The following is a 10,771-nucleotide window of genomic DNA, read 5'->3' as shown; positions in this document are numbered from 1 at the left end:
AAGAAAGTTAAGGACAAACAGAAAGCATCATGGAGGCAAAATCCAGCAGTTAAACTTCTAAAAAGAGAGTGTAGGAAGACTGAAAGAAAATGGCGTAAATACAAACTTCAGATCCACTATGAAATCCATAAAGAGATGCTCTGCACATATAACTCTGAAATATGCAAAGCAAGACAGTCTTTCTTTTCTAACATTATCAATAGAAGTTCAAATAACACTCGTATTCTATTTTCAACTGTTGATAAGTTAACAAATCCCCCCTCACAATTAGCGCCTGAACTTCTCTCAACTAATAAATGCAATGAGTTTTCATCTTTTTTTAAAGGTAAAATTGACAAAATCAGACTCAACATATCTGCTCAATTACAAATTCTACAACCTGAACTTCCAGCAACAAACAGAGGGAAACTAAACTTGATGTCAGAGTTCAGCTTGACAGACTACGAAACACTTGAAAAAACGGTACAGAATCTCAGCTCTCCCACATGTGTCTTAGACACTCTGCCTACCAATTTCTTCAAAACTGTTTTTCACCTCATAGCGGCGGATGTCCTTCAAACTGTAAATGTATCACTGCTGTCTGGCACTTTTCCTAAGTCACTAAAAACAACTGTTGTAAAGCCACTTCTCAAGAAGAATAACCTGGATGCCTCCATGCTAAACAATTACAGGCCCATATCCAATCTACCTTTTATTGGCAAAATTATTGAAAAAGTAGTATTTAATCAATTAACCACCTTCCTAACATCAAATGGGTATTTTGATTACTTTCAGTCTGGTTTTCGGGCAAATCACAGCACTGAAACAGCTCTCATTAAAGTTTCCAATGACATACGCCTCAACACAGATTCAGGTAAAACATCAGTCCTAGTGCTACTGGACCTTAGTGCACTGTAAAAAAAAACTCTCTGCGTTTACTTAAAAATACAAGTCAACACATTTCACTAGCTTTTTTGAGTAATTTCAACTTGACAGTGAATAACTCAAATAATCAAGTTAAATCAACAAATGCTCCCAACTTGAAATATCTAGTAATGCCAACTTAGTATTGTGAGTAAGGTGGACTTACAGTAGGTTAGCAACTCAAAAATTCAAGTTGAATCAAGTGCTTTTAATTTGAAATATCTAGTAATGCCAACTTAGTATTGTGAGTAAGGTGGACTTACATTAGGTTGGCAACTCAAAAATTCAAGTTGAATCAAAAGTTCTTCCAACTTAAAAAAACAAGTCAACACATTTCACTAGCTTTTTTGAGTAAGTTCTACTTGAAAGAAGAACTTAAATAATCAAGTTGAATCAACAAATGCTCCCAACTTGAAAATATATATTAATGCCAACTAAAACATTGACTCTAACCAAAAACAAGTCTAAATAACAACTCAAAAATCCAAATAGATCAAACAATGTTTTTATTTTTAGCCAGTTTGAACACCCCTGACTTACAGAATTATTGGCACCTCTGCTAACGCTGACTAAAAAGAGGAATATAAAATCATCTTTTGGAAATTGATCTTAATGCCTTAAGTTAAAAAATAAGGGAATATCCAACATTTAAGGACACCAATTTTCTTTGTGAATGAATAATGCATCATAAATAAATAAATGTTCTTCCTTAAAATACAGGGGTCATAAGTATTGGCACCCCATGTCATGCAGGAGTCCGCATAGGTAGGCCAGTGCAGATGGAAGATCCTTGATGTCCTGTAGAACAACAGTCTCTTCCAGGGCGATGGCGATATTGGTGACAGTGTCCGGTGCTTTCATGACGAGGTCGTCTTCAATGACGGTCAAGATTCCAATTTTCATGCCTCTAGTAGTCCTCAGCATCTGTATCCTTGGTGGAAAAGCACAGAACTACATCACTAAATTTGCAAAAAATAAATGAAAAGACAATGGTTCTCCGCGCGTCTTTTAGTGACAATCTGGTGCAGCCAGAAAATGTAAAGAGAAGGAGAGGAACACTGGTGCAGCCTAGAAGTCTCCTTAATTCTTTCTCCTTAAGCAAGACACTACAGGTGAATAGGGTACATTTTTTAACTAGCAGATATCACTATGAAACTTCCCCAGTTGATTACTTACATAATATGAGAAAAAAATGTTATTACAAGTTTTCTGTAATTTAATGTTTACATATGCAAATTAGGCAGTATCTAATTAAATATGCGATAATTTGCATACATTTTAAAACACGTCGAGTTCATCATTAACTGGTGCACCTACTGCATTTTTGTGTTCCCTAATTGTGAAGTGTTTGTGCTTCCTACTTTTGTGTGTGTCACAAAGTTTTGTACATTGCCAATGCAATGGTCGCAGACTACAAATGGACAAGTTATAGCTTCATAAAGTAAAGTAGGAGAGAGGCCGCACTATGCATATATACACTTTTATTTGCACATACGCGTTTCGGCGTGTGCCTTCTTCAGTGTGCACAGCAGCATATGCAGACTATATGCATAGTCTCTCTCTCCTACTTTACTTTATGTAACTATCCAGGCCAGCACTCTTAAAGTTTAAAAGTAGACACATTGAGTGAAGCCTGCTCCTATCCTCACTTACAAGTTATAGCTTCACCACTAAATGTCCTCCAAGATGTTTAAAAAAGTCCACTGCACTACAATCACATTGGAATGCACAATATTGACAACTGAATGTAGTTTCGACCTGAGGTGATTTGCCATTTGCATGGTATCGTGCCATGTGAAAATTTAAGGTACCTGAAGTCTTAAAGATACACACACACACTGGGGGTAGAGGCAGGGCCAGCTTTTCCCCTGGTGACCGTGATGGAGCCTGTAATGGGTCAGGAGGGTCTCTACATGCATAGCAATAGAAGAGTCTGCAACAACAGAGAGTAGAACATTTTTTCATATGTTAGTCAGGTTTGTAGTGCAGTGGACTTTTTTTAAACATCTTGGAGGACATTTACGTAGTGATGAAGCTATAACCTGTCCATTTGTTGGCTCCGAACGAGCATATTTTAAGGGAGCGCGATCGGCGAATGTGGGGCTGGATGAATGTGGGGCTAACTTCAGTGTCATAATTATTTCCACAAGTTGCCATTGTTTTATGTGCGCTGCATTCTATTGACATATGTTGCATTAAAAATCACATTGCCATTTAATTTTTTCAACCTATATGCAGCGCTCAGCAGATGGGGTGGCAGCAGTTGCAAGATATAACGTTAGCTAAAAACTTTGGGCGGGAGTGAGGTTTAATCAGGGGTTTAGCTTACTCCACAGTGAGCTAGCTATCCTCGCTGGCATCCGACACAAAGGTCTTTCTATAAAGGTGAATATTTTAGGAACAAACATGTTTTAAGCAAAACAGGGAAATCGCTAACCTTGCCTTGATAATTGAGCTGAAGCAGCTAATTGCGCTGTACGGCTATCACTAGTTGTGGAATTTAGCCACTAAGATTAGCTAGTAGGCTAGCCTAGCCTAATAGCTACTATTTCAACAACACCACACTATTTCCAAGAACCTTCCTTGCTGACATCCATTTTACACGAAGTTGTTCCTGAAAGTGAATGTTTTAGGAACATCCTTGTTCAGCATTACCAGTTATGTCTTCCCAGAACATTGCAAGCTTCTAACGTTACCATTCAGTCATAACTAGATATCACTAGTGCTACCGTGTTAACGTTAGCTAGTGACAGTTGCTAACGGAATGTGGGCATTTAGATCAGCTTAGCTAGAGCAACACGATACCGAGAAAGACTGACTATCATAACAATTGGATGTTGGATAAAATTAAATGTCTTACTTACCTTTGACAATGATGTCTGGTCATCTGCTCAGCTGCATACAGGTAGGGAAGGCTTCTGTCCTCCTGACAAGCGTGCAATGCCGCAGGTCTCCGTGATACGTTAGGAAACAATGCGCTTGCGCCAACTTCACTAAGAAGTTCAGTGAACTTTGGGAAACTTCTCTCTTACTAGATACTTAATTATACAAGTTGAATCAACTCAGTTTCTTAAGTTTGTTAGGTGAACTTGCCAAATTAGTTGAGACAACTTGATATAATGAGTTTTACTACACTATTTGATTATTTGAGTTCTGTTTAGTCAGAAAAGTTATTTGGCAGTACTAAAGGCAAGTTGTATTTTTTACAGTGTGCAGCATTTGACACTGTTGATCACAATATTTTACTACACAGACTAGAACACTGGGTTGGATTTACAGGCATAGTTATCAGCTGGCTAAAATCATATCTACAAGAAAGGAGCTTCTTTGTTGCCATCGGAAACTGTACCTCAACACCAACGTCCTTGACCTGTGGTGTTCCCCAGGGGTTGATCTTGGGGCCACTATTATTCAACCTCTATATGCTCCCACTTGGACAAATCATTCAAAATAATTTGATTTCATATCATAGCTATGCAGATGACACACAAATTTACTTAGCTCTATCACCAAACGACTATGGTCCTCTTGAATATGTGTCAGTGTATAGAACAAATCAACACCTGGATGTCTCAAAATTTTCTTCAGCTGAACAAATAAATAACTGAAGTAATTATATTTGGTAAAAAGGAGGAAAGACTTAGGGTTGCCACTCTCCTTGACACAAAAGGGTTGAAGGCAAAGGATAGGCTACTGTTAAAAATCTTGGTGTATTAATTGACAGTGATCTAAATTTCAACAGCCACATGAAGGCGATAACTAAATCAGCTTTTTACCACCTCAAAAATATTGCCAAACTCAGAGGGCTGATGTCAAAACATGACTTAGAAAAACTCATTCATGCATTTATCTCCAGCAGAGTTGATTACTGCAATGGACTGTTCACAGGCCTTCCTAAAAAGACTATCAAACAGCTTCAGGTGATACAAAATGCAGCAGCTAGGATTCTAACAAAAACTAAAGGAGAACTGACCACATTACTCCAATTCTTAAGTCCTTGCACTGGCTTCCAGTAAGTCACAGAATTTACTTGTTTATAAATCAGTAAATGGAGCAGGACCTAAATACTTGTCAGACATGCTTCAGCAGTACACACCTTCTCATCCTCTCAGGTCCCAGGTGAAAAACCTGCTAGTAAAACCTACAGTTAGAACTAGTGAAGCAGCTTTTAGCTGCTATGCGGCTCAGCTGTGGAATCAACTTTCGGATGACATCAAAAAGGCCCCAACTATAGCCAGTTTTAAATCTAGACTTAAGACCAAACTGTTCTCAGATGCTTTCTGCTAACTGTGCCGAGTTACAAATTCTGAATCTGCCTTGATAATTATTCTACCTTGTCTTTTATTACTTTTTTACTACTTTTGCCTTTGTTTTTGCTTACTAATTATTCTTTATTTTTAAATGATTTTACCTTGTGTTTTATGTTTTCTTTTTATTATGATCTTTACCTTTTAACTATTCTTTGACTATATTGCCCTTCTATGCTTTTATTTGTTATTGTTTGGTTTTGTTTATGTAAAGCACATTGAATGACCTCTGTGTATGAAATGCGCTATATAAATAAACTTGACTTGACTTCTTTGAAAACAAGGGGTAGCCTACTCCATAAGATTAAAACCTAAAATGGACACTGGCAGCTGTGAAAAATACACCTAGTCTGAACGTACCCTTAAACTATCAGCAGGACCTCTCTCTAGAGGGTTAATTTATAGATCCACCTGTTCATGCACCAGCTGTTTGAACATATGTCTGGTAGTCTAATCTGATTGATTAGCACCAGCTGTTGAGCTGGTAAATCTGCAGAGTGGCAATTTTGTCACTGTTGATTAACTGTGTGAATGATAATCAGTTACAGGTATCATGTTTAACAATTGTGTTGCTGTTCAGCTACTAATTGTTGTGATTAATTACATCAAGAGATACTTTCTGGGTTTTGTGCTTTATTTTAACAGCAAAAACTACTGTCAATTCAGAGAAAACTTGACACACATAGGATCATTGTAGATCTCTTTAATGGTAAAAAGAGAGTTTAAAAATGGAAAAGGAATAAAAGTTCCTCCACGTCCATTCATGCAGAAGTGGAGACCAGGGAGGCTTGTAAACGAGGCTGGTTTCTCTGTACAACACCAGCCAGACTTTGCCTCTCCTTGCCACTAGTGCTGGAGGATGTGGAGCAGAGATATGACAGGGGACCTGCCCAGCAGCCTGTGAGCATGGAGGGGAACCATGAGCTTTTCTGTACCACACTCTGGGCCCTCACACGCTCACCGAGACACAATCATTCAACCATTCACCATCATCTTTATGTGCGTGTATGTTTGTGTGGGGAATATGTTATTGTCTCTCCGACAGAAGAATATGTTTGAGGTTTACAGCTAAGTCTCAGGGTTAATAAATATGATGGATTAAAAAGCCTTATAGTTTCCAGAAACTAGAAGAACCTCAGGTTCCCTCCATATTATGTGCACACATATGGAGTACAAATTGTTATTTTCACTCAGATGAGTGAAAGTATCTTGGGAGTTAACAGTCATATTGTTTGGTCTGACTGGGGTATGTGAGAAAGACCATGTTTGGTCCGACTGAGAATGTGGGACCTAGAAACAATGACACCAATAACACAAAATGTGGCTCTATGACAGAAGATCTCCCACAAAATATACTAAGAACGCCATGACATGGACACCTTGGAGTAGGCACTTAATTGAAAATAAAAAAAATAAAAAAAATAAAAACAAAACAAAAAACAAACATCTTGATACTTGAGCACCAAATGCTGTTGACTGTAAAACACAAGAGCTACAGGAAGATTTGCATGAACAGTTGAACAGGTCACTCCTGGCACTAAGACATAGTGGAAAGGACCTCTGTTACATAGAGAATGTAAATACGTGTGTGCGCGTCTGTGTGACACCCTTGAGGCCTGTGGCTTCTCTGTAGTTACACCAACAGGCATGCAAGGATGCTGTGTGTGTGTGTGTGTGTGTGTGTGTGTGTGTGTGTGTGTGTTTTAGTATTGGAGTTTCTTCGGCTGCTCCCATGTGAAGGACTCTCGCCCAAAGTGTCCATATACTGCTGTGCGCTGGTAGATGGGCCTCCTCAACTCAAGATCCCTGGAACACATAAGCATAAACATATTAGTGTGGCTCAAGTCAAGTAGGAGCAACTTTTGTGTCTTCTACACCAGGTTCATGAAACAAACAAGCGGTCTTTTGAGGCAAAAGGGACATTTAGTCGACCTAGTGGTATATATATATATGTGCATATGGGTGTGAGGACCTACCTGACAATAACTCCAGGTCGGAGGTCAAAGTTCTTCTTAACGATATCAAGCAGTTCTCTCTCGGTCTTCTGGGAGGTGCCATAATGGAAGATGGAGATGGAGAGTGGGTGGGCCACTCCAATGGCATAAGCCACCTGAACACAATACAGAAATAAAAACATGAGCAATATTCACTTCATTAGCCCTTCCTGAATAAATAAAAAAAATATTGTTAAGAGATAGGACTAGGAAAAGGACTAGGAAAAAACCCAGTAAAACCCAGTAAATGTGCGATTGTCTCATATAATGTGGTACTTTTGAGTGTGCATACCTGCACCAGCACACGTCTGCAAAGTCCAGCTTTGACGAGGCTCTTGGCGACCCAGCGGGCTGCATAGGCGGCACTGCGGTCCACTTTGGTATAGTCCTTCCCAGAGAAGGCCCCACCTCCGTGTGCCCCCCAGCCCCCATAAGTGTCCACGATGATCTTACGGCCCGTCAGCCCTGCATCACCCTAACAGACAGAGGCCATAATGTTAACAGCTGTAATAGCCAGCGCACTCAGTAAAGTCTTTAAAATATGACATTAGGCCCCCACCCCCTCCCCCCCCATTTGCACACATCCAAGTATTCACACCTGGGGACCCCCAATGACGAAGCGGCCGCTGGGCTGCAGGTGGTAAATGGTGTCGTCGTCGAGGTACACGCAGGGCACCACAGCCTTGATGACCTTCTCCTTCAGTGCGTCGCGCATCTCGTCCACACAGATGTCGTCATCGTGCTGCGCAGAGACTACAATTGTGTGGACGCGCACTGGCAACATTGCCCCACGGTCCTGTCGGTACTGGACAGTCACCTGGGGGGGGGTGGGTATAATTACATCGAGTATAATAATATGCCATTTCATTGGACTTAATTTTACATCTAAATTTTATCAGCAGTATAATACCAAGGCATCAACGTACCTGAGTCTTGGTGTCGGGTCTCAACCAGGGGAGAGTTCCATTGCGCCGCAGTTCAGACATCTTGGCATTGAGTTTGTGGGCGAGGACAATGGTGAGTGGCATACACTCCTCAGTCTCATCTGAGGCATAGCCAAACATCAGGCCCTGACACACAAACACACACAATACTTCAGTACAAATCACTTGTAGTCAAGTATATGCTTCTGAAATTCTTGACAGAATCATTACACACACACACACACACACACACACACACACACACACACACACACACACACACACACACACACACACACACACACACACACACACACACACACACACACACACACACACACACACACACACACACACACACACACACACACACACACACACACACACACACACACACACACACACACACACACACACACACACACACACACACACACACACACACACACACACACACACACACACACACACACACACACACACACACACACACACACACACACACACACACACACACACCTGGTCTCCTGCTCCTACATCCACCTCATTGCGGTCCAGGTGAACGCCCTGTGCAATGTCTGGGGACTGCTGCTCCAGAGCCACCAGAACATTACAGGTCTTGTAATCAAAGCCTAAACAGACAGACACAATTGACACCATGTCCAGTGTGCAGTATGAATTCAAGTATTATATTGTGCAATTATATTATACAAGTATTATATTGTGCAATTATATTATACAAGAATTGTATTATGCAAGTCATTGTAAAGTTATACAAAAAAAATGTAAAAAATTAATTATATAACACACTAACATTACAGCATCATACAGTCAAAGCCCAAGACACACACGCACCTAACAAATACAAGCCTTCGACAAGCTGATACACACTGACCTTTCGTGGAGTCATCGTAGCCGATGTGCTTGATTGTATCCCTGACAATCTTCTGGTAATCAACATTAGCATGTGAGGTCACCTCTCCAGCTAGAAGAATCATGCCAGTCTTTGCAACAGTCTCTGTGTAAGGAGAAGGGGAACACCTTCAACAACTACATTCCATGAAGTGCAGATACCACCCCAAGTATCTTTAATAAAACACCTTTCAAAAGTTTGTGCATGTACAGCATCTTGGACATAACCGAGTACACATGGTCTAGTATGTCAGTGCAGTGTATACAAATTAATTTCCATCTGAAAAGTATATGCGTGTTAACAAAAGAGGCAACACTGAGTGTATGAGAGAAACTGGGGTGTACAACATGTTGTGGCCATCATTCAGGACACAAAAAGCAGAGGCTAACAAGCTGAGCTGACTCCTGCTATGCTGATGCAGGCTCTTCCAGAAGTTGCATCAGACAGGAAAAGAGGGTGCCTGTGTGTGCATAGGTATGGGTTTGCCAACGTACCACAGGCCACTTTGGCATCAGGGTCCTGCTTGAGGAGGGCATCCAAGACTGCATCACTGATCTGGTCGCAGATCTTATCTGAAATAAAAGAGGGGGGGGGGTGATTATATTACACCACTTCCCCATCACACATGAACTGCTGAACAAATATTAGCCATTCAGATATCAGCCAAACAAAGACTTCATCCAGTATTATAGGTAGGGTAGCCAACCTTATTAGGGAGGGATGATTTTAGTAACGTTAATAGTTATGCTTCTGATGTGGTTATCTGAGTAGACCTTTAATAATAAGGTTTTTAACCGAGCCATCTCCCAAGATACCAAAGCATGAGAATGTAAACATCTTGACATTTGACAACGTGGTTTCGCCATAGTGCGCTGGAACCAGCAAGGACTGCGCAAAAACTTAAAATCCATAGATGGCACCAGCACAGAATACATCAAAAACCTTGTACACCGTGTATTTAGCCACTGCACCAAAGACACGGAATAACTCCGGCTATTAACAGCTTAGAGTTCATAATAGATAATTATGTGTTTATGTTATTGTTTGGTTTCCGCAAAGTCATCAATCAACGCTGGTGAGGAATGCTAATCTTCTATCTGGCTAGCTGGGCCTTGTGAGGAAGGCGCCTTAAGTGCTTGAATACGCGGACTGCCGCCAACCTGCCGTCGGCACCACAGAGCCTGCCCTAGAGTTAACTCTGTATCTCGCAAGGTTGAGCCACAACGAAACACGTTGTTTGACTGTACAAATTAATCAGTCAAAGCAGTCGGAGACACTGGACTACACATTTTCTCTCACAAGTCGCGTGGGAAGTTAACTGACGTTTGTGTTATCCCGTTTGTTAGGACGGGTTTCCAGCAAAACTAACGTTGGTCTAACGTTAAAGTTCGGGAAATAATTAGATGTCAGAATGATGATGAAGTGCAGGTCAGAATGAGATTAATTTATCTAAAACTATAAACGTTTTTTTTATTAACCTGAAATTGATGCTAACGTGCTAGCAACCTTTCCACCACAGATATCTTACCTGGATGTCCCTCTCCTACGGATTCCGATGTGAAGAGGAAGTAGTCTTCATCGATAAGTGCGTTATGAAAACCGTTCATCATCTTTACGGCTGTAATGACAATCACTGAAACCCAAGTGTCCTTGTTAGTGAGTTTGTTGCTCCACGAGGCTGCTGCGTTACCTCAGGACCGCATGCAAGAGCGCGTGGCCAAACCGGTATTT

At 40.8% G+C, this 10,771-nt stretch overlaps 1 protein-coding gene and 1 long non-coding RNA gene across 2 annotated transcripts; both read right to left on the bottom strand.

Moving 5' to 3' along the window:
* Positions 1-1,338: 1,338 nt before the first annotated feature.
* Positions 1,339-4,053, bottom strand: LOC143106231 (uncharacterized). Its single transcript, XR_012983648.1, has 3 exons — positions 3,768-4,053; positions 2,715-2,836; positions 1,339-1,834 (listed from the first exon to the last, which is right to left on the bottom strand). It is a non-coding gene; the product is annotated as an uncharacterized LOC143106231 (long non-coding RNA).
* A 1,845-nt stretch (positions 4,054-5,898) lies between these two features.
* On the bottom strand, positions 5,899-10,771 carry mat2ab (methionine adenosyltransferase 2Ab). The gene is made up of 9 exons (XM_076270267.1): positions 10,569-10,771; positions 9,535-9,612; positions 9,023-9,145; positions 8,647-8,759; positions 8,131-8,274; positions 7,803-8,021; positions 7,497-7,679; positions 7,187-7,320; positions 5,899-7,016 (listed from the first exon to the last, which is right to left on the bottom strand). The coding sequence occupies exons 1-9, from the start codon at positions 10,648-10,650 to the stop codon at positions 6,914-6,916; spliced, it is 1,179 nt and encodes a 392-aa protein (XP_076126382.1). The 5' UTR covers positions 10,651-10,771; the 3' UTR covers positions 5,899-6,913.

This window comes from Alosa pseudoharengus, unplaced genomic scaffold, assembly GCF_046254945.1.
Source record: "Alosa pseudoharengus isolate Yale_2024_CS ecotype anadromous, Long Island Sound unplaced genomic scaffold, YU_APseudo_1.1 YU_APseudo_1.1_scf_6, whole genome shotgun sequence".
In the NCBI taxonomy this organism is placed as follows: Eukaryota; Metazoa; Chordata; class Actinopteri; order Clupeiformes; family Clupeidae; genus Alosa; species Alosa pseudoharengus.
Note: the sequence above shows the minus strand (reverse complement) of the source record. Positions and strands in the feature narration are given on the sequence as shown.

Coding starts and splice junctions, on each gene's coding strand:
- mat2ab (XM_076270267.1), bottom strand. CDS start 10,650: ATGATGAACGGTTTTCATAACGCACTTATCGATGAAGACTACTTCCTC. Junction 9,146..9,534: donor TGATGCCAAAGTGGCCTGTG/GTACGTTGGCAA, acceptor CTCCTTACACAG/AGACTGTTGCAAAGACTGGC. Junction 8,275..8,646: donor ATGTAGGAGCAGGAGACCAG/GTGTGTGTGTGT, acceptor TTTGTGTGTCAG/GGCCTGATGTTTGGCTATGC.